Genomic DNA, 24,825 nt, shown 5'->3' on the forward strand with positions numbered 1-24,825 from the left:
TCTGTCAGCAGAAACCAAAGCGGTTATGTGAGCGGTGGGATCTGTGTTAGATCTGCCTACATGCAGTTTAGCCTTCGAATTTCCAGATACTTGACAGGGTTAACTACTGCTAGCAATGACTAGAAACAGCAGGGGGCGGAGATAGAGAGCTAGAGAGAGCTACAGAGAGAGAGAGCGAGAGAGAGAAAGAAAAATTAGAGAGAGAGATAATGTAGAAAGAGGAGGAGTGTACTAATTAACAGATCTCCTGTTGGAGCTTAATTGGCTATATTAAGTTTCACTGTTGGATCTTGTCTTGTGGGTCCTCCCACCTAGCCGATAGCTTCCACTCAGAACACTTTTACACTTCACTCTCTGCATACTAACTAACTAATTGTGGAAAACACAAAAATAAAACAATATCATTGACAAAAATAAATAAAAAGAGTATCTACCAACAGGCTGTGCCTCGGCCGGTTGTCATTCGCTCAGCAGCAGAGCTCCAAAGTCTTTGTAGCTTGTATTTATCTAAATATGTATTTGTAGCTTGTATTTATCTAAATATGTATTTGTAGCTTGTATTTATCTAAATATGTATTTGTAGCTTGTATTTATCTAAATATGTATTTGTAGCTTGTATTTATCTAAATATGTATTTGTAGCTTATATTTATATAAATATGTATTTGTAGCTTGTATTTATCTAAATATGTATTTGTAGCTTGTATTTATCTAAATATGTATTTGTAGCTTGTATTTATCTAAATATTTATCTAAATATGTATTTGTAGCTTGTATTTATCTAAATATGTATTTGTAGCTTGTATTTATCTAAATATGTATTTGTAGCTTATATTTATATAAATATGTATTTGTAGCTTGTATTTATCTAAATATGTATTTATCTTATATTTATCTAAATATGTATTTGTAGCTTGTATTTATCTAAATATGTATCTAATATTTATGTATTTGTAGCTTGTATTTATCTAAATTTATCTTATATTTATATAAATATGTATTTGCTTGTATTTATCTAGCTTGTATTTATCTAAATATGTATTTGTAGCTTGTATTTATCTAAATATGTATTTGTAGCTTGTATTTATCTAAATATGTATTTGTAGCTTGTATTTATCTAAATATGTATTTGTAGCTTGTATTTATCTAAATATGTATTTGTAGCTTGTATTTATCTAAATATGTATTTGTAGCTTATATTTATATAAATATGTATTTGTAGCTTGTATTTATCTAAATATGTATTTGTAGCTTATATTTATCTAAATATGTATTTGTAGCTTGTATTTATCTAAATATGTATTTGTAGCTTGTATTTATCTAAATATGTATTTGTAGTATTTATCTAAAATGTATTTGTTGTATTTATCTAAATATGTATTTGTAGCTTGTATTTATCTAAATATGTATTTGTAGCTTGTATTTATCTAAATATGTATTTGTAGCTTATATTTATATAAATATGTATTTGTAGTAAATCACAAAGCTGTCTGGCCTCTAGAAATTGGCGGAGTGCAGCCCTATTTTGGGAGACATTTGGCTTGTATTCTGGGAGTGCTTTGTTTCTCTGTAAAAACAAGGACCTACTGGCAGAGCTGCATGACATGACTCCATGGTTTATGTGTTTGGGACATATTGAATTATTAGGCAGCTATTGCAGGCAGAAGGAGCATTGTGGTCAGGAAGTACACAGCCACACAACCTGTACGCCAGCTTAACAGCTTTATAACACTGATACGAAGCTTGGCGCGGTGCTACACGGTACTCCACGTCTGTCTGTTCTGCAGGGTTTGGTTTAAAGCACCATGCTTTAACACAGAGGAGAGGAATATGAAAAAGCTCCACCTGGTGCTAAATCACTCCTTGTCCAACAGGAACAAACAGAGAGACGGACCAGGCGTGAGAAGCCAAATGTCGGTAAGTTATTTGTTTCTCGCAAATATGAAGTGCCGTGAATACCAAGCTAACTGGAGCTGGAGTGATGGAAAACACGGAGTAATGGGAAAACACAGAGTGATGGATAAAACAAAGTCATGGGAAAACACAGAGTGATGGATAAAACAAAGTCATGGGAAAACACAGAGTGATGGATAAAACAAAGTCATGGGAAAACACAGAGTGATGGATAAAACAAAGTCATGGGAAAACACAGAGTGATGGATAAAACAAAGTCATGGGAAAACACAGAGTGATGGATAAAACAAAGTCATGGGAAAACACAGATGTGGATAAAACAAAGTCATGGGAAAACACAGAGTGATGGATAAAACAAAGTCATGGGAAAACACAGAGTGATGTATAAAACAAAGTCATGGGAAAACACAGAGTGATGGATAAAACAAAGTCATGGGAAAACACAGAGTGATGGAAAACACAGAGTGATGGATAAAACAAAGTCATGGGAAAACACAGAGTGATGGATAAAACAAAGTCATGGGAAAACACAGAGTGATGGATAAAACAAAGTCATGGGAAAACAGAGTGATGGATAAAACAAAGTCATGGGAAAACACAGAGTGATGGATAAAACAAAGTCATGGGAAAACACAGAGTGATGGATAAAACAAAGTCATGGGAAAACACAGAGTGATGGATAAAACAAAGTCATGGGAAAACACAGAGTGATGGATAAAACAAAGTCATGGGAAAACACAGAGTGATGGATAAAACAAAGTCATGGGAAAACACAGAGTGATGGATAAAACAAAGTCATGGGAAAACACAGAGTGATGGATAAAACAAAGTCATGGGAAAACACAGAGTGATGGATAAAACAAAGTCATCATGATGGAAAACACAGAGTGATGTATAAAACAAAGTCATGGAAAACACAGAGTGATGGATAAAACAAAGTCATGGGAAAACACAGAGTGATGGATAAAACAAAGTCATGGGAAAACACAGAGTGATGGATAAAACAAAGTCATGGGAAAACACAGAGTGATGGATAAAACAAAGTCATGGGAAAACACAGAGTGATGGATAAAACAAAGTCATGGGAAAACACAGAGTGATGGATAAAACAAAGTCATGGGAAAACACAGAGTGATGGATAAAACAAAGTCATGGGAAAACACAGAGTGATGGATAAAACAAAGTCATGGGAAAACACAGAGTGATGGATAAAACAAAGTCATGGGAAAACACAGAGTGATGGATAAAACAAAGTCATGGGAAAACACAGAGTGATGGATAAAACAAAGTCATGGGAAAACACAGAGTGATGGATAAAACAAAGTCATGGGAAAACACAGAGTGATGGATAAAACAAAGTCATGGAAAACACAGAGTGATGGATAAAACAAAGTCAATGGGAAAACACAGAGTGATGGAAAACAAAGTCATGGGAAAACACAGAGTGATGGATAAAACAAAGTCATGGGAAAACACAGAGTGATGGATAAAACAAAGTCATGGGAAAACACAGAGTGATGGATAAAACAAAGTCATGGGAAAACACAGAGTGATGGATAAAACAAAGTCATGGGAAAACACAGAGTGATGGATAAAACAAAGTCATGGGAAAACACAGAGTGATGGATAAAACAAAGTCATGGGAAAACACAGAGTGATGGATAAAACAAAGTCATGGGAAAACACAGAGTGATGGATAAAACAAAGTCATGGGAAAACACAGAGTGATGGATAAAACAAAGTCATGGGAAAACACAGAGTGATGGAAAACACAGAGTGATGTATAAAACAAAGTCAATGGAAAACACCGAGTGATGGATAAAACAAAGTCATGGGAAAACACAGAGTGATGGATAAAACAAAGTCATGGGAAAACACAGAGTGATGGATAAAACACAGAGTGATGGATAAAACAAAGTCATGGGAAAACACAGAGTGATGGATAAAACAAAGTCATGGGAAAACACAGAGTGATGGATAAAACAAAGTCATGGGAAAACACAGAGTGATGGATAACACAGAGTCATGGGAAAACACAGAGTGATGGATAAAACAAAGTCATGGGAAAACACAGAGTGGTGGATAAAACAAAGTCATGGGAAAACACAGAGTGATGGATAAAACAAAGTCATGGGAAAACACAGAGTGATGGATAAAACAAAGTCATGGGAAAACACAGAGTGATGGATAAAACAAAGTCATGGGAAAACACAGAGTGATGGATAAAACACAGAGTGATGTATAAAACAAAGTCATGGGAAAACACTGGTGTAGTGTGGTAATGTAGAGAGCAGTTAGCTGGTCTGAATACTGCGGTCAGTAGTGTAGTGTGGTAATGTAGAGAGTAGTTAGCTGGTGTAGAGAGCAGTTACTGGTGTAGTGTGGTAATGTAGAGAGTAGTTAGCTGGTGTAGAGAGCAGTTACTGGTGTAGTGTGGTAATGTAGAGAGCAGTTAGCTGGTCTGAATACTACGGCCAGTAGTGTAGTGTGGTAATGTAGAGAGCAGTTAGCTGGTCTGAATACTACGGCCAGTAGTGTAGTGTGGTAATGTAGAGAGCAGTTAGCTGGTGTAGAGAGCAGTTACTGGTGTAGTGTGGTAATTTAGAGAGCAGTTAGCTGGTCTGAATACTACGGTCAGTAGTGTAGTGTGGTAATGTAGAGAGCAGTTAGCTGGTCTGAATACTACGGCCAGTAGTGTAGTGTGGTAATGTAGAGAGCAGTTAGCTGGTGTAGAGAGCAGTTACTGGTGTAGTGTGGTAATGTAGAGAGCAGTTAGCTGGTCTGAATACTACGGTCAGTAGTGTAGTGTGGTAATGTAGAGAGCAGTTAGCTGGTGTAGAGAGCAGTTACTGGTGTCGTGTGGTAATGTAGAGAGCAGGTAGCTGGTCTGAATGCTACGGCCAGTAGTGTAGTGTGGTAATGTAGAGAGCAGTTAGCTGGTCTGAATGCTACGGCCAGTAGTGTAGTGTGGGAATGTAGAGAGCAGTTAGCTGGTCTGAATGCTACGGCCAGTAGTGTAGTGTGGTAATGTAGAGAGCAGTTAAGCTGGTCTGAATACTACGGTCAGTAGGTCAGTAGAGTAGTGTGGTAATGTAGAGAGCAGTTAGCTGGTCTGAATGCTACGGCCAGTAGTGTAGTGTGGTAATGTAGAGAGCAGTTAGCTGGTCTGAATACTACGGTCAGTAGAGTATTCAGACCAGCTAACTGCTCTCTACATTACCACACTACACTACTGACCGTAGCATTCAGACCAGCTAACTGCTCTCTACATTCCCACACTACACTACTGGCCGTAGTATTCAGACCAGCTAACTGCTCTCTACTCAGAAACGGATAATTGGTCACCAAGATTACAGACCGGACTCTCAATTGACCAGAGAGGGGGGTGCAGGGGGAGACAACATTGTGCATTAATCCCCCCACCCTCACCCATACACACCAATCACATGCAAACTGAGTAGGGTATAATGGCAGGGGGTGGTTGAGTCCCATGGGTATCGCTGACTGAAACATCCTGCATTCAAACGCTACAGTGCAGCCCAGCACCGCGCAGCGACCGGCCAGGAGGAAGTGGAGTTAATATGGGGGGCCCCACTGCCAGTCACCATTAATAAATAGGAGCAGGCATCTTCATGGCCTTCCTCTAATTCTTAATTTGCTTTCCATTAGCCATCAGGATGAAGAGGAGGAGGATAAAGATACAGAGCAGAGAGCAGAGAGCAGAGAGCAGAGAGAGCAGAGAGAGCAGAGAGCAGAGAGCAGAGAGAGCAGAGAGAGCAGAGAGAGAGAGAGAGCAGAGAGAGAGAGAGAGAGAGAGAGAGAGAGCTGCTGTCTCAGTCCTGTAACTCTAACCGCATTCCTTCCAGGCAGAGCGGACCTGCACAGGGAGCGCTGACCACCACCACTATCTCTCACAACTCATCTATTATGCATGTGTTTGCATGATGGCACATTCGCATCAGAGTTCACCGGACTGACAGGACATACCATCTTTCTATTCTCTTCCCTTCCACTCCCCTGTCCGCCTGTCTTAACTCCTTCTTCTCCAGCTAAATTCATGAACCCAGCCATTACCTTAATCTGAACCGCCCCAAACCAGCAGAATGTTTCTGGAAATGCTGGTCAGCGCGAAGGGAGAGGGCGAGGGCCGGACTCACATCGAATAACCCTGTCGGAATGTGATGAGCTGAGTATGCTTTCTACAGCTGCCTCGGTCTGGCCGGTCCGAGCAGGGTTTTTTATTTTTTTTTACCAGGGTTAGGGGTTAGGCAATTCATATCGCACTAACATCACAGAGAATAAACCAGTATGACAGGGAAAGGTTATGAACCTGCTCGTAAACCATCGCTCTCTCCAACCAGATTAGGGGAGCCTTCATTACAGACTAGTTTAGACAGCAAAACGTCACCGGATAAAACCCTCAAAAGAACTTTGGGGGAAAACTTCAGATTTGCTGATGGTAAAAAGATAAGAACAGAGAGATTTACAGTATTTGCTTTGGACTTTGTCCATTTCTTTCCACTCCATAGAAACTGTCTGGGATTGTAAAGGATGACTTGTAAATGAATTGCCAGTTATGCTTTTAAGGTGGAGCAGCATGGGGAGGAGAGGAAATGAAACTGTAATTCTCAACAAGTGTTTCTTAGACAGTATTGATAGCCCAGAGGAGAAATACAAACTGCTAATAATTAGCTGCAGTTGATGTAAAGAGAGTCTAATTTATTTAAACAGAGCCATGACTGCTGTCGTGAAGTACAGATCAAACCATCACCACAAAATTAAGCCGCAGAGGGAGAACAAAGAGATCATGAATTCATATCTGGAATAATCTCCAAAACAATGAAGGAAACAAGTACATTTCGAAAGGGATTCGGTTGTTATCTGGCAGTTTAAATCTCTTTTTGCATAATGGAAACATTTCGCAGAGAACAAAACAACCCACTAAACCTGAGTTAATAGAGAAGTTTAAACCCCAACGCAGCACTCGGTTAATAGAGAAGTTTAAACCCCAACGCTGCTCCTCAGTGAATAGAGAAGTTTAAACCACAACGCTGCTCCTCAGTTAATAGAGAAGTTTAAACCACAACGCTGCTCCTCAGTTAATAGAGAAGTTTAAACCCCAACGCTGCTCCTCAGTGAATAGAGAAGTTTAAACCACAACGCTGCTCCTCAGTGAATAAAGAAGTTTCAAATAGAGAAGTTTAAACAACGCTGCTCCTCAGTTAATAGAGAAGTTTAAACCACAACGCTGCTCCTCAGTGAATAGATAAGTTTAAACCCCAACGCTGTCCTCAGTTAATAGAGAAGTTTAAACACCAACGCTGCTCCTCAGTGAATAGAGAAGTCGACCTCTAGTGTCCACAACGCTGCTCCTCAGTTAATAGAGAAGTTTAAACCCCAACGCTGCTCCTCAGTGAATAGAGAAGTTTAAACCACAACGCTGCTCCTCAGTGAATAGAGAAGTTTAAACCACAACGCTGCTCCTCAGTTAATAGAGAAGTTTAAACCCCAAAGCTGCTCCTCAGTTAATAGAGAAGTTTAAACCCCAACGCTGCTCCTCAGTTAATAGAAGTTTAAACCCCAACGCTGCTCCTCAGTTAATAGAGAAGTTTAAACCCCAAAGCTGCTCCTCAGTTAATAGAGAATATTAAACCCCAACGCTGCTCCTCAGTGAATAGAGAAGTTTAAACCCCAAAGCTGCTCCTCAGTTAATAGAGAAGTTTAAACCCCAACGCTGCTCATCAGTTAATAGAGAAGTTTAAACCCCAACGCTGCTCATCAGTTAATAGAGAAGTTTAAACCCCAAAGCTGCTCCTCAGTTAATAGAGAAGTTTAAACCCCACTAAACCTCAGTTAATAGAGAAGTTTAAACCCCCTATCTGTTTCACCCAGGGCCAAACTATTCCACCCAGGGCCAACCTGTTCCACCCAGGGCCAACCTGTTCCACCCAGGGCCAAACTGTTCCACCCAGGGCCAAACTGTTCCACCCAGGGCCAACCTGTTCCACCCAGGGCCAACCTGTGGGCCAACCTGTTCCACCCAGGGCCAACCTGTGGGCCAACCTGTTCCACCCAGGGCCAACCTGTTCCACCCAGGGCCAACCCGTTCCACCCAGGGCCAACCCGTTCCACCCAGGGCCAACCCGTTTCACCCAGGGCCAACCTGAGTGAGAGTGTTTCTCAGAGGACTAGCTCTAGTATTCCGACAGCAAGGCTAACGGCTGCGGTGTCACCTGGCCACACATTCAAAGGACTCTGCGAAATGAATATTCAGGAATTCAAATTCTGCAATGTCCCCCTCCGGTCCAAGGAAAGCATTCCCCATAACACGCCTTTGTCTTACAAATACAACCCAAATAAAAGCCCAACATCTGTGGGGTTAAAGAATAATAACACAGTGACCGAGTACCTCCTCTCCTCTTTCAAATGTATGGGAAGCTTAATATTTGAGCAGCAAACCCCCTTCCAGGACAATGATTGAAATTTAAACTGTGGGGAAATTGACTGTGAAGTTTTCCAGCGATCGGACATCAAGGAAAAGTAGCGTTGTGACTTACAGACGGCCCAGCTTGGGGGTGGACTGGAACAGCAGCTCTGGGAGAACCTGCAGCTTGTTCCGGTTCAGACGCCTGTCGAGGGGGGGAGGGGGAGAAAGGTGAGAACATCAGTGTGGTCAACCGCTGTCTGATGAGGTACTCTATGTCAAATGAATAGAGTTTGGTCTATGTGTGTGTGTGGTGCAATGAGAGAGACAGAGAGACAGACAATGTGAACATTTGAGGGCTGAAACACAGAAACAGAGAAACATCAAGCACCATTGGGAACAGAGATTGATGAGAAGGTAGGAGAAAACATAAATGACACTAGAGGTCGACCGATTATGATTTTTCAACGCCGATACCGATTATTGGAGGACCAAAAAAGCGGATACCGATTAATCAGCAGATTTTTTATTTTTTTATTTGTAATAATGACAATTACAACAATACCGAATGAACACTTATTTTTAACTTAATATAATACATCAATTAAATCAATTTAGCCTCAAGTAAATAATGAAACATGTTCAATTTGGTTTTAATAATGCAAAAACAAAGTGTTGGAGAAGAAAGTAAAAGTGCAATATGTGCTATGTAAGAAAGCTAACGTTTCAGTTCCTTGCTCAGAACATGAGAACATATGAAAGCTGGTGGTTCCTTATAACATGAGTCTTCAATATTCCCAGGTAAGAAGTTTTAGGTTGTAGTTATTATAGGAATTACAGGACTATTTCCCTCTATACCATTTGTATTTCATTAACCTTTGACTATTAGATGTTCTTATAGGCACTTTAGTATTGCCAGTGTAACAGTATAGCTTTCGTCCCTCTCCTCGCTCCTCCCTGGGCTCGAACCCGCAACACAACGACAACAGCCACCATCGAAGCGGCGTTACCCATGCAGAGCAAGAGGAACAACTACTAGAAGGCTCAGAGCGAGTGACGTTTGAAACTCTATTAGCGCACGCTAACTAGCTAGCAATTTCACTTCGGTTACACCAGCCTCATCTCGGGAGTTGATAGGCTTGAAGTCATATGCAATGCTTGACGCACAACGAAGAGCTGCTGGCAAAACGCACGAAAGTGCTGTTTGAATGAATGTTTACGCACCTGCTTCTGCCTACCACCGCTCAGTCAGATACTTGTATGCTTGTATGCTTAGTCAGAATATATGCAACGCAGGACACGCTAGATAATATCTAGTAATATTATCAACCATGTGTGGTTAACTAGTGATTATGATTGATTGTTTTTTATAAGATAAGTTTAATGCTAGTTAGCAACTTACCTTGGCTTACTGCATTCGCGTAACAGGCAGTCTCCTTGTGGAGTGCAACGAGAGAGAGGCAGGTTGTTATTGCGTTGGACTAGTTAACTGAAAGGTTGCAATATTGGATCCCCTGAGCTGACAAGGTGAAAATCTGTCGTTCTGCCCCTGAACGAGGCAGTTAACCCACCGTTCCTAGGCAGTCATTGAAAATAAGAATGTGTTCTTAACTGACTTGCCTAGTTAAATAAAGACAAAAATAGCGATTTCCGATTGTTATGGAAACTTGAAATCGTCCCTAATTAATCGGCCATTCCGATTAATCGGTCGACCTCTAAATGACACCCAGATGCTCAAATCAATCGTTCAGATTAGAACCTCTGAAGTGGGGTAACACTGGTCGCGGTACAGGAAGACATCGTCTGGGGGTCAAAAGTTCACAGTTGGGCTAAGGCGTATGGGAAAGCCGGTGATGTCCTATGAAGATGGGCATAAGAAGTTACCAAGCTATGAAGGTATCTGAAGTCTTTAAAGGCCATTATCACTGCGAGGAGGCTCCACAGGCTAACATGGGGGGGTTGGGAGAATAGATCTTATCATGGCACCAAAGCCTTTCTCTGAGACGGGAGGGCACAGGGGGTCACAGGGCAGAGCTGAGGTATGTGGAGAAGTGGAGGAAGACTCAGGATGTCATATAACACGCCCTCAGAGCCGGATCACAATCCCTCTGTCTCCCTCTGTTCTGTTCTCATCCATCCCGGCCTACACCACCGCATGGAGAGGGAGAGACTCGAGGCTAACCTGATACCGAGCCAGCTAGCATATCAAACTTCCACTCTGTTACGCCACAAATCACAATAGCTCAAAGCTAAGGCCTCCACCTTTGATGTGACCTCAATGAGAAACACAGCATTAGAGAGCAGATCAACTGTCACCTACGTTGCCTAGCTTGGAATCTCCAATAAAACTGAAGTACCACTTAACAGTTGGGACTCATCTAATCAAAGTAAATCAGATCTGTTTTGCTACATGCTGTACTGATTCTTCAGTTGAACTCCCACACCTCTTACTGCCAGACATTTCCCCCAGAGAGATGACATGACTGGAGACAGATGTTCTCATGGCCCTGTCTATGATCTTTGTCAGTGTGTCATCCCTGTCATGTTACACCACACTACTAACCATAAACCTGGCTGGCAAGCCTGGCATGGATGGGTTTTGTTCTCTTACCAGTTTGTGGACTCGCCAGCTACTTCCAGACCAGAAGAACCACAGTGACACAGACGAGGTAAGTAAAACCAAGTGTTTAGTTTCACGTCAGTGTGTGGACATTCACAATCAGTGATGGTTCACCTTTGTCTAGGAGCAGGTGACTTTAATGTTAATGTAAACGTGATCCTCCTTACATAAATAGGGCTTTTTGAGTGCTTCCAAGTGCACATATATGACTCATTTTAGGAAGCGAGGCGTATGTCACACATCTCTACTTCACAGGAGAGGCATTAGAATGGATTTTTTTCTTTCTGTTTTTTCTTTCTTTTTTGGCAGAAATGCCTTCTGGAACATGTGAACTTTCATGTGCTTTAATAGCAATATTGTATTCCATCTGTAAATACAATTGTTAAATTACGAGCCTAGTTGGTTTAGCCACTGAAAACGTTAGGTGCCTTCCCACTAGCTATGATTGGCTACGAAAAGGGATGGGCTGGGCATGCCGGGAAATGAGTTTGCATGCTTCTGTCTATAACGTGACCGGTTCAGTATGTGTTTACTGTCCTTTCCACCACACCGTTTTTGTTTGGCAACTTTTCTCAACAACATTGATGCCCTAAATTTAGCAGCCGCTGTCGACAGATCAGTTGAAAAAAGTGATGGGCTACTTTCTGTCAGTGTGAACCGGAATGACTTGACACAACGCTGGCCAAACAAGATGTAGCTACAAACAAAACAGAATTAAATGCTTCCAGTCTGACGTGAAGCGTTCATCCATGTATATGGGTAATAATCTAGATACATTTTCAGATATTATATGTTTCAAAGTTTGCCAGAAAGTCGTTTTCATTGCATGTTAAAGTGTACTGTTAGCTAGCTAGTGAACGTTACTGTAGCTTGCTGGCTCGCTAGCTAACGTTACGTGTATGATCTGTATAGTAATATTATTTGAATCAGAAATAAATTTGCATTGCTAGTTATAGCCTAATGTTAGCTGGCTAACATTGAACCTAGTCGGTTAGCTCTTTAGCTACCTGCGGATTCATCAAATCAAATTTTCTTTGTCACATATACATGTTTAGCAGATGTTATTGCGGGTGTAGCGAAATGCTTGTGTTTCTAGCTTCAACAGTGCAGTAATATCTAACAATACACAGAATACACACAACCTAAAAGTAAAATATATAAATATATATAAATATTAGGATGAGCATGGTGGAGAGGCATAGACTGAAATACAGTAAAATAGAATACAGTATATACACATGAGATGAGTACAGCAAAAATATGCAAACATTATTAAAGTGACTGGTGTTCCATTATTAAAGTTGCCCGTGATTTGAAGTCTAAGTATATGGGGCAGCAGCCTCTAAGGTGCTGGGTTATGTAACCGGGTGGAAGCCGTCTAGTGATACTACAGCTATGACAATGTTTGTATTGGTATTAGTATGAGTTGAGATTATGCCGGTTCATTGTTTAGCTAGCTAGCTACATGTCTAAACAAAATACTTCTTATGGGCAGGTGGGATGGTAGCGTCCTAGGAACTGCAATCTGGGAGGACTTTGCCTTATAATAAAAGTGACAGCCAATGAAATAGTGGTAGGCTGAATTTTTTGGGGTGGGGATGGTTTGTCCTCTGGGTTTTGCTTGCCATATCAGGTCTGTTATACTCACAGACATTACTTTAACGGTTTTAGAAACGGTAGAGAGTTTTCTATCCAAATCTACCAATTATATGCATATCCTAGCTTCTGGGCCTGAGTAACAGGCAGTTTACTTTGGGCATGCTTTTCATCGGGACGCGAACATTGGGGTACTAGGGATACTTACAGTCTCTCCAGCTGTTTGAGGTCCTGGAACGCCCCCCTCTCAATCACAGTGATCTGGTTGTCCTCTAAGTGCCTGATAGAAAAGAGAGAGACAACATAATCAATAAATACAATTACATCAGTATATAAAGGCCATGCTCTCACAACATGGGTTCAAGGCAACATGGGGTAAAGGCCATGCTCTCACAACATGGGGTAAAGGCCATACTCTCACAACATGGGGTAAAGGCCATACTCTCACAACATGGGGTAAAGGCCAGACTCTCACAACATGGGGTAAAGGTAACATGGGGTAAAGGCCATGCTCTCACAACATGGGGTAAAGGCCATACTCTCACAACATGGGGTAAAGGCCAGACTCTCACAACATGGGGTAAAGGTAACATGGGGTAAAGGCCATGCTCTCACAACATGGGGTAAAGGCCATACTCTCACAACATGGAGTAAAGGCCATACTCTCACAACATGGGGTAAAGGCCATACTCTCACAACATGGGGTAAAGGCCATACTCTCACAACATGTGGTAAAGGCAACATGGGGTAAAGGCCATACTCTCAAAACATGGGGTAAAGGCCATGCTCTCACAACATGGGGTAAAGGCCATGCTCTCACAACATGGGGTAAAGGCAACATGGGGTAAAGGCCATGCTCTCACAACATGGGGTAAAGGCCATGCTCTCACAACATGGGGTAAAGGCCATACTCTCACAACATGGGGTAAATGCCATACTCTCACAACATGGGGTAAAGGCCATGCTCTCACAACATGGGGTAAAGGCCATGCTCTCACAACATGGGGTAAAGGCCATGCTCTCACAACATGGGGTAAAGGCCATGCTCTCACAACATAAAGGCCATACTCTCACAACATGGGGTAAAGGCCATGCTCTCACAACATGGGGTAAAGGCCATACTCTCACAACATGGGGTAAAGGCCATGCTCTCACAACATGGGGTAAAGGCCATGCTCTCACAACATGGGGTAAAGGCCATACTCTCACAACATGGGGTAAAGGCCATGCTCTCACAACATGCTCTCACAACATGGGGTAAAGGCCATGCTCTCACAACATGGGGTAAAGGCCATACTCTCACAACATGGGGTAAAGGCCATGCTCTCACAACATGGGGTAAAGGCCATACTCTCACAACATGGGGTAAAGGCCATACTCTCACAACATGGGGTAAAGGCCATGCTCTCACAACATGGGGTAAAGGCCATGCTCTCACAACATGGGGTAAAGGCCATGCTCTCACAACATGTGGTAAAGGCAACATGGGGTAAAGGCCATACTCTCACAACATGGGGTAAAGGCCATGCTCTCACAACATGTGGTAAAGGCAACATGGGGTAAAGGCCATACTCTCACAACATGGGGTAAAGGCCATACTCTCACAACATGTGGTAAAGGCAACATGGGGTAAAGGCCATACTCTCACAACATGGGGTAAAGGCCATACTCTCACAACATGGGGTAAAGGCCATGCTCTCACAACATGGGGTAAAGGCCATGCTCTCACAATATGGGATAAAGGCCATGCTCTCACAACATGGGGTAAAGGCCATGCTCTCACAACATGGGGTAAAGGCCATACTCTCACAACATGGGGTAAAGGCCATACTCTCACAACATGGGGTAAAGGTAACATGGGGTAAAGAACATACTCTCACAACATGGGGTAAAGGCCATACTCTCACAACATGGGGTAAAGGCCATACTCTCACAACATGGGGTAAAGGCCATACTCTCACAACATGGGGTAAAGGCCAGACTCTCACAACATGGGGTAAAGGTAACATGGGGTAAAGTCCATGCTCTCACAACATGGGGTAAAGGCCATACTCTCACAACATGGGGTAAAGGCCAGACTCTCACAACATGGGGTAAAGGTAACATGGGGTAAAGGCCATGCTCTCACAACATGGGGTAAAGGCCATACTCTCACAACATGGGGTAAAGGCCATGCTCTCACAACATGGGGTAAAGGCCATGCTCTCACAACATGCGGTAAAGGCAACATGGGGTAAAGGCCATACTCTCACAACATGGGGTAAAGGCCATACTCTCACAACATGGGGTAAAGGCCATACTCTCACAACATGTGATAAAGGCAACATGGGGTAAAGGCCATACTCTCACAACATGTGGTAAAGGCCATACTCTCACAACATGTGGTAAAGGCAACATGGGGTAAAGGCCATGCGCTCACAACATGGGGTAAAGGCCATGCTCTCACAACATGGGGTAAAGGCCATGCTCTCACAACATGGGGTAAAGGCCATGCTCTCACAACATGGGGTAAAGGCCATGCTCTCACAACATGGGGTAAAGGCCATGCTCTCACAACATGGGGTAAAGGCCATACTCTCACAACATGGGGTAAAGGCCATGCTCTCACAACATGGGGTAAAGGCCATGCTCTCACAACATGGGGTAAAGGCCATACTCTCACAACATGGGGTAAAGGCCATGCTCTCACAACATGGGGTAAAGGCCATGCTCTCACAACATGCGGTAAAGGCAACATGGGGTAACATGGGGTAAAGGCCATGCTCTCACAACATGGGGTAAAGGCCATACTCTCACAACATGGGGTAAAGGCCATACTCTCACAACATGTGGTAAAGGCAACATGGGGTAAAGGCCATGCTCTCACAACATGGGGTAAAGGCCATGCTCTCACAACATGGGGTAAAGGCCATGCTCTCACAACATGGGGTAAAGGCCATGCTCTCACAACATGGGGTAAAGGCCATGCTCTCACAACATGGGGTAAAGGCCATACTCTCACAACAAAGGCCATGCTCTCACAACATGGGGTAAAGTAAAGGCATGCTCTCACAACATGGGGCTCTCACAACAGTAAAGGCCATACTCTCACAACATGGGGTAAAGGCCATACTCTCACAACATGGGGTAAAGGCCATGGGGTAAAGGCCATCTCACAACATGGGGTAAAGGCCATACTCTCACAACATGGGGTAAAGGCCATGCTCTCACAACATGGGGTAAAGGCCATGCTCTCACAACATGGGGTAAAGGCCATACTCTCACAACATGGGGTAAAGGCCATGCTCTCACAACATGGGGTAAAGGCCATGCTCTCACAACATGGGGTAAAGGCCATGCTCTCACAACATGGTAAAGGCTCTCACAACATGGGGTAAAGGCCATGCTCTCACAACATGGGTTAAAGGCCATGCTCTCACAACATGGGGTAAAGGCCATACTCTCACAACATGGGGTAAAGGCCATACTCTCACAACATGGGGTAAAGGTAACATGGGGTAAAGGCCATACTCTCACAACATGGGGTAAAGGCCATGCTCTCACAACATGGGGTAAAGGCCATGCTCTCACAACATGGGGTAAAGGCCATACTCTCACAACATGGGGTAAAGGCCATACTCTCACAACATGTGGTAAAGGCAACATGGGGTAAAGGCCATACTCTCACAACATGGGGTAAAGGCCATGCTCTCACAACATGGGGTAAAGGCCATGCTCTCACAACATGGGGTAAAGGCCATACTCTCACAACATGGGGTAAAGGCCATACTCTCACAACATGGGGTAAAGGCCATACTCTCACAACATGGGGTAAAGGCCATACTCTCACAACATGGGGTAAAGGCCATACTCTCACAACATGGGGTAAGGCCAGGCTCTCACAACATGGGGTAAAGGCCATGCTCTCACAACATGGGGTAAAGGCCATACTCTCACAACATGGGGTAAAGGCCATACTCTCACAACATGGGGGGGTAAAGGCCATGCTCTCACAACATGGGGTAAAGGCCATACTCTCACAACATGGGGTAAAGGCCATGCTCTCACAACATGGGGTAAAGGCCATACTCTCACAACATGGGGTAAAAAGGCAACATGGGGTAAAGGCCATGCTCTCACAACATGGGGTAAAGGCCATGCTCTCACAACATGGGGTGGGGTCACAACATGGGGTAAAGGCCATGCTCTCACAACATGGGGTAAAGGCCATACTCTCACAACATGGGGTAAAGGCCATGCTCTCACAACATGGGGTAAAGGCCATACTCTCACAACATGGGGTAAAGGCCATACTCTCACAACATGGGGTAAAGGCCATGCTCTCACAACATGGGGTAAAGGCCATGCTCTCACAACATGGGGTAAAGGCCATGCTCTCACAACATGGGGTAAAGGCCATACTCTCACAACATGGGGTAAAGGCCATACTCTCACAACATGTGGTAAAGGCAACATGGGGTAAAGGCCATACTCTCACAACATGGGGTAAAGGCCATACTCTCACAACATGTGGTAAAGGCCATACTCTCACAACATGTGGTAAAGGCAACATGGGGTAAAGGCCATGCTCTCACAACATGGGGTAAAGGCCATACTCTCACAACATGGGGTAAAAAGGCACAACATGGGGTAAAGGCCATACTCTCACAACATGGGGTAAAGGCCATGCTCTCACAACATGGGGTAAAGGCCATGCTCTCACAACATGGGGTAAAGGCCATGCTCTCACAACATGGGGTAAAGGCCATACTCTCACAACATGGGGTAAAGGCCATGCTCTCACAACATGGGGTAAAGGCCATGCTCTCACAACATGGGGTAAAGGCCATGCTCTCACAACATGGGTAAAGGTAAAGGCCATGCTCTCACAACATGGGGTAAAGGCCATACTCTCACAACATGGGGTAAAGGCCATGCTCTCACAACATGGGGTAAAGGCCATAAAGGCCATCTCACAACATGGGGTAAAGGCCATGCTCTCACAACATGGGGTAAAGGCCATGCTCTCACAACATGGGGTAAAGGCCATACTCTCACAACATGGGGTAAAGGCCATACTCTCACAACATGGGGTAAAGGCCATACTCTCACAACATGGGGTAAAGGCCATGCTCTCACAACATGGGCCATGTAAAGGCCTCACAACATGGGGTAAAGGCCATGCTCACAACATGGGGTAAACAACATGGGGTAAAGGCCATACTCTCACAACATGGGGTAAAGGCCAACAACATGGGGTAAAGGCCATGCTCTCACAACATGGGGGTAACAGGCCATGCTCTCACAACATGGGGTAAAGGCAACATAAAGGCTCTCACAACATGGGGTAAAGGCCATGCTCTCACAACATGGGGTAAAGGCCATACTCTCACAACATGGGGTAAAGGCCAACATGGGGTAAAGGCCATACTCTCACAACATGGGGTAAAGGCCATACTCTCACAACATGGGGTAAAGGCCATACTCTCACAACATGGGGTAAAGGGCTCACAACATGGGTAAAGGCCATACTCTCACAACATGGGGTAAAGGTCACAACATGGGGTAAAGGCCATACTCTCACAACATGGGGTAAAGGCCATACTCTCACAACATGGGGTAAAGGCCATACTCTCACAACATGGGGTAAAGGGTAAACAACATGGGGTAAAGGCCATGCTCTCACAACATGGGGTAAAGGCCATACTCTCACAACATGGGGTAAAGGCCATACTCTCACAACATGGGGTAAAGGCCATGCTCTCACAACATGGGGTCTCACAACATGGGGTAAAGGCCATGCTCTCACAACATGGGGTAAAGGTAAACTCTCACAACATGGGGTAAAGGCCATACTCTCACAACATGGGGTAAAAGCTCTCACAACATGGGGTAAAGGCCATACTCTCACAACATGGGGTAAAGGCCATACTCTCACAACATGGGGTAAAGGCCATGCTCTCACAACATGGGGTAAAGGCCATACTCTCACAACATGGGGTAAAGGCCATGCTCTCACAACATGGGGTAAAGGCCATGCTCTCACAACATGGTAAAGGCCATGCTCTCACAACAAGGCCATGCTCTCACAACATGGGGTAAAGGCCATGCTCTCACAACATGGGGTAAAGGCCATGCTCTCACAACATGGGGTAACATGGGGCCATACTCTCACAACATGGGGTAAAGGCCATGCTCTCACAACATGGGGTAAAGGCCATGCTCTCACAACATGGGGTAAAGGCCATGCTCTCACAACATGGGGTAAAGGCCATGCTCTCACAACATGGTAAAGGCCATGCTCTCACAACATGGGGTAAAGGCCATACTCTCACAACATGGGGTAAAGGCCATGCTCTCACAACATGGGGTAAAGGCCATGCTCTCACAACATGGGGTAAAGGCCATGCTCTCACAACATGGGGTAAAGGCCATGCTCTCACAACATGGGGTAAAGGCCATGCTCTCACAACATGGGGTAAAGGCCATACTCTCACAACATGGGGTAAAGGCCATGCTCTCACAACATGGGGTAAAGGCCATACTCTCACAACATGGGGTAAAGGCCATGCTCTCACAACATGGGGTAAAGGCCTCACAACATAAAGGCCATGCTCTCACAACATGGGGTAAAGGCCATGCTCTCACAACATGGGGTAAAGGCCATACTCTCACAACATGGGGTAAAGGGCTCACAACATGGGGTAAAGGCCATACTCTCACAACATGGGGTAAAGGCCATGCTCTCACAACATGGGGTAAAGGCCATGCTCTCACAACATGGGGTAAAGGCCATGCTCTCACAACATGGGGTAAAGGCCATGCCTCTCACAACATGGGGTAAAGGCCATGCTCTCACAACATGGGGTAAAGGCCATGCTCTCACAACATGGGGTAAAGGCCATGGGGCATCTCACAACATGGGTAAAGGCAACATGGGGTAAAGGCCATGCTCTCACAACATGGGGTAAAGGCCATGCTCTCACAACATGGGGTAAAGGCCATACTCTCACAACATGGGGTAAAGGCCATGCTCTCACAACATGGGGTAAAGGCCATAAAGGCCTCTCACAACATGGGGTAAAGGCCATACTCTCACAACATGGGGTAAAGGCCATACTCTCACAACATGGGGTAAAGGCCATGCTCTCACAACATGGGGTAAAGGCCATACTCTCACAACATGGGGTAAAGGCCATGCTCTCACAACATGGGGTAAACAACATGGGGTAAAGGCCATACTCTCACAACATGGGGTAAAGGCCATGCTCTCACAACATGGGGTAAAGGCCATACTCTCACAACATGGGGTAAAGGCCATACTCTCACAACATGGGGTAAAGGCCATACTCTCACAACATGGGGTAAAGGCCATACTAAACAACATGGGGTAAAGGCCATACTCTCACAACATGGGGTAAAGGCCATACTCTCACAACATGGGGTAAAGGCCATACTCTCACAACATGGGGTAAAGCCATACTCTCACAACATGGGGTAAAGGCCATCTCACAACATGGGGTAAAGGCCATACTCTCACAACATGTGGTAAAGGCAACATGGGGTAAAGGCCATACTCTCACAACATGGGGTAAAGGCCATGCTCTCACAACATGGGGTAAAGGCCATGCTCTCACAACATGGGGTAAAGGCCATACTCTCACAACATGGGGTAAAGGCCATGCTCTCACAACATGGGGGGTAACAGGCCATACTCTCACAACATGGGGTAAAGGCCATACTCTCACAACATGGGGTAAAGGCCATGCTCTCACAACATGGGGTAAAGGCCATGCTCTCACAACATGGGGTAAAGGCCATACTCTCACAACATGGGGTAAAGGCCATGCTCTCACAACATGGGGTAAAGGCCATACTCTCACAACATGGGGTAAAGGCCATGCTCTCACAACATGGGGTAAAGGCCATGCTCTCACAACATGGGGTAAAGGCCATGCTCACAACATCACAACATGCTCTCACAACATGGGGCCATAAGGCCATGCTCTCACAACATGGGGTAAAGGCAACATGGGGTAAAGGCTCTCACAACATGGGGTAAAGGCCATGCTCTCACAACATGGGGTAAAGCCATCACAACATGGGGTAAAGGCCATCACAACATGGGTAAACACTCTCACAACATGGCCATGCTCTCACAACATGGGGTAAAGGCCATGCTCTCTCACAACATGGGGTAAAGGCCATACTCTCACAACATGGGGTAAAGGCCATACTCACAACACAACATGGGGTAAAGGCCATACTCTCACAACATGGGGTAAAGGCCATGCTCTCACAACATGGGGTAAAGGCCATGCTCTCACAACATGGGGTAAAGGCCATGCTCTCACAACATGGGGTAAAGGCCATGCTCTCACAACATGGGGTAAAGGCCATGGGGTACTCTCACAACATGGGGTAAAGGCCATGCTCTCACAACATGGGGTAAAGGCCATACTCTCACAACATGGGGTAAAGGCCATACTCTCACAACATGGGGTAAAGGTAACATGGGGTAAAGGCCATACTCTCACAACATGGGGTAAAGGCCATGCTCTCACAACATGGGGTAAAGGCCATACTCTCACAACATGGGGTAAAGGCCATACTCTCACAACATGGGGTAAAGGCCATACTCTCACAACATGGGGTAAAGGCCATGCTCTCACAACATGGGGTAAAGGCCATGCTCTCACAACATGGGGTAAAGGCCATACTCTCACAACATGGGGTAAAAAGGCAACATGGGGTGCTCTCACAACATGGGGTAAAGGCCATGCTCTCACAACATGGGGTAAAGGCCATACTCTCACAACATGGGGTAAAGGCCATGCTCTCACAACATGGGGTAAAGGCCATACTCTCACAACATGGGGTAAAGGCCATGCTCTCACAACATGGGGTAAAGGCCAACTCACAACATGGGGTAAAGGCCATGCTCTCACAACATGGGGTAAAGGCCATACTCTCACAACATGGGGTAAAGGCCATGCTCTCACAACATGGGGTAAAGGCCATACTCTCACAACATGGGGTAAAGGCCATACTCTCACAACATGGGGTAAAGGCCATGCTCTCACAACATGGGGTAAAGGCCATGCTCTCACAACATGGGGTAAAGGCCATGCTCTCACAACATGGGGTAAAGGCCATACTCTCACAACATGGGGTAAAGGCCATACTCTCACAACATGGGGTAAAGGCCATACTCTCACAACATGGGGTAAATACTCTCACAACATGCTCTCACAACACAACATGGGGTAAAGGCCATGCTCTCACAACATGGGGTAAAGGCCATGCTCTCACAACATGGGGTAAAGGCCATGCTCTCACAACATGGGGTAAAGGCCATGCTCTCACAACATGGGGTAAAGGCCATACTCTCACAACATGGGGTAAAGGCCATACTCTCACAACATGGGGTAAAGGCCATGCTCTCACAACATGGGGTAAAGGCCATGCTCTCACAACATGGGGTAAAGGCCATACTCTCACAACATGGGGTAAAGGCCATACTCTCACAACATGGGGTAAAGGCCATACTCTCACAACATGGGGTAAAGGTAACATGGGGTAAAGGCCATGCTCTCACAACATGGGGTAAAGGCCATACTCTCACAACATGGGGTAAAGGCCAGACTCTCACAACATGGGGTAAAGGCCATGCTCTCACAACATGGGGTAAAGGCCATGCTCTCACAACATGTGGTAAAGGCAACATGGGGTAAAGGCCATGCTCTCACAACATGGGGTAAAGGCCATGCTCTCACAACATGGGGTAAAGGCCATGCTCTCACAACATGGGGTAAAGGCCATACTCTCACAACATGGGGTAAAGGCCATACTCTCACAACATGGGGTAAAGGCCATGCTCTCATGCCATCTCACAACATGGGGTAAAGGCCATACTCTCACAACATGGGGTAAAGGCCATGCTCTCACAACATGGGGTAAAGGCCATGCTCTCACAACATGGGGTAAAGGCCATGCTCTCACAACATGGGGTAAAGGCCAACATGGGGTAAAGGCCTCTCACAACATGGGGTAAAGGCCATACTCTCACAACATGGGGTAAAGGCCATGCTCTCACAACATGGGGTAAAGGCCATACTCTCACAACATGGGGTAAAGGCCATGCTCTCACAACATGGGGTAAAGGCCATACTCTCAACACATGGGGTAAAGGCCATACTCTCACAACATGGGGTAAAGGCCATGCTCTCACAACATGGGGTAAAGGCCATGCTCTCACAACATGGGGTAAAGGCCATACTCTCACAACATGGGGTAAAGGCCATACTCTCACAACATGGGGTAAAGGCCATACATCTCACAACATGGGGTAAAGGCCATGCTCTCACAACATGGGGTAAAGGCCATGCTCTCACAACATGGGGTAAAGGCCATGCTCTCACAACATGGGGTAAAGGCCATGCTCTCACAACATGGGGTAAAGGCCATGCTCTCACAACATGGGGTAAAGGCCATACTCTCACAACATGGGGTAAAGGCCATACTCTCACAACATGGGGTAAAGGCCATGCTCTCACAACATGGGGTAAAGGCCATAAAGGCCTCTCACAACATGGGGTAAAGGCCATACTCTCACAACATGGGGTAAAGGCCATACTCTCACAACATGGGGTAAAGGCCATGCTCTCACAACATGGGGTAAAGGCCATACTCTCACAACATGGGGTAAAGGCTCTCACAACATGGGGTAAAGGCCATACTCTCACAACATGGGGTAAAGGCCATACTCTCACAACATGGGGTAAAGGCCATGACTCTCACAACATGGGGTAAATGGGGGCCATGCTCTCACAACATGGGGTAAAGGCCATGCTCTCACAACATGGGGTAAAGGCCATGCTCTCACAACATGGGGTAAAGGCCATGCTCTCACAACATGGGGTAAAGGGCTCACAACATGGGGTAAAGGCCATACTCTCACAACATGGGGTAAAGGCCATGCTCTCACAACATGGGGTAAAGGCCATACTCTCACAACATGGGGTAAAGGCCATACTCTCACAACATGGGGTAAAGGCCATACTCTCACAACATGGGGTAAAGGCCATACTCTCACAACATGGGGTAAAGGCCATGCTCTCACAACATGGGGTAAAGGCCATGCTCTCACAACATGGGGTAAAGGCCATGCTCTCACAACATGGGGTAAAGGCCATACTCTCACAACATGGGGTAAAGGCCATGCTCTCACAACATGGGGTAAAGGCCATACTCTCACAACATGGGGTAAAGGCCATACTCTCACAACATGGGGTAAAGGCCATACTCTCACAACATGGGGTAAAGGCCATGCTCTCACAACATGGGGTAAAGGCCATGCTCTCACAACATGGGGTAAAGGCCATAAACTCTCACAACATGGGGTAAAGGCCATACTCTCACAACATGGGGTAAAGGCCATGCTCTCACAACATGGGGTAAAGGCCATGCTCTCACAACATGGGGTAAAGGCCATACTCTCACAACATGGGGTAAAGGCCATGCTCTCACAACATGGGGTAAAGGCCATACTCTCACAACATGGGGTAAAGGCTCTCACAACATAAAGGCCATCTCTCACAACATGGGGTAAAGGCCATGCTCTCACAACATGGGGTAAAGGCCATGCTCTCACAACATGGGGTAAAGGCCATGCTCTCACAACATGGGGTAAAGGCCATGCTCTCACAACATGGGGGGTAATACTCTCACAACATGGGGTAAAGGCCATACTCTCACAACATGGGGTAAAGGGCTCTCACAACATGGGCAACATGTGGTAGGCCATACTCTCACAACATGGGGTAAAGGGCCATACATGCTCTCACAACATGGGGTAAAGGCCATACTCTCACAACATGGGGTAAAGGCCATACTCACAACATGGGGTAAAGGCCATGACTCTCACAACATGGGGTAAAGCTCTCACAACATGGGGTAAAGGCCATGCTCTCACAACATGGGGTAAAGGCCATGCTCTCACACAACATGGGGTAAAGGCCATGCTCTCACAACATGGGGTAAAGGCCATGCTCTCACAACATGGGGTAAAGGCCATGCTCTCACAACATGGGGTAAAGGCCATGCTCTCACAACATGGGGTAAAGGCCATACTCTCACAACATGGGGTAAAGGCCATACTCTCACAACATGGGGTGCTCTCACAACATGGGGTAAAGGCCATGCTCTCACAACATGGGGTAAAGGCCATACTCTCACAACATGGGGTAAAGGCCATACTCTCACAACATGGGGTAAAGGCCATACTCTCACAA

General features: G+C 45.2%; 1 protein-coding gene across 1 annotated transcript in view; it reads right to left on the minus strand.

Annotated features, from left to right (window-relative positions):
• Positions 1 to 24,825, minus strand: part of LOC115123089 (slit homolog 3 protein-like) — a 516,835-nt gene that overhangs the window by 461,610 nt on the left and 30,400 nt on the right. The window contains 2 exon segments of the mRNA XM_065018507.1: positions 8,471 to 8,542; positions 12,762 to 12,833. Of these exon segments, the coding sequence (XP_064874579.1) occupies positions 8,471 to 8,542; positions 12,762 to 12,833 (144 nt within the window).

This window comes from Oncorhynchus nerka, linkage group LG5 (genome assembly GCF_034236695.1).
Source record: "Oncorhynchus nerka isolate Pitt River linkage group LG5, Oner_Uvic_2.0, whole genome shotgun sequence".
In the NCBI taxonomy this organism is placed as follows: Eukaryota; Metazoa; Chordata; class Actinopteri; order Salmoniformes; family Salmonidae; genus Oncorhynchus; species Oncorhynchus nerka.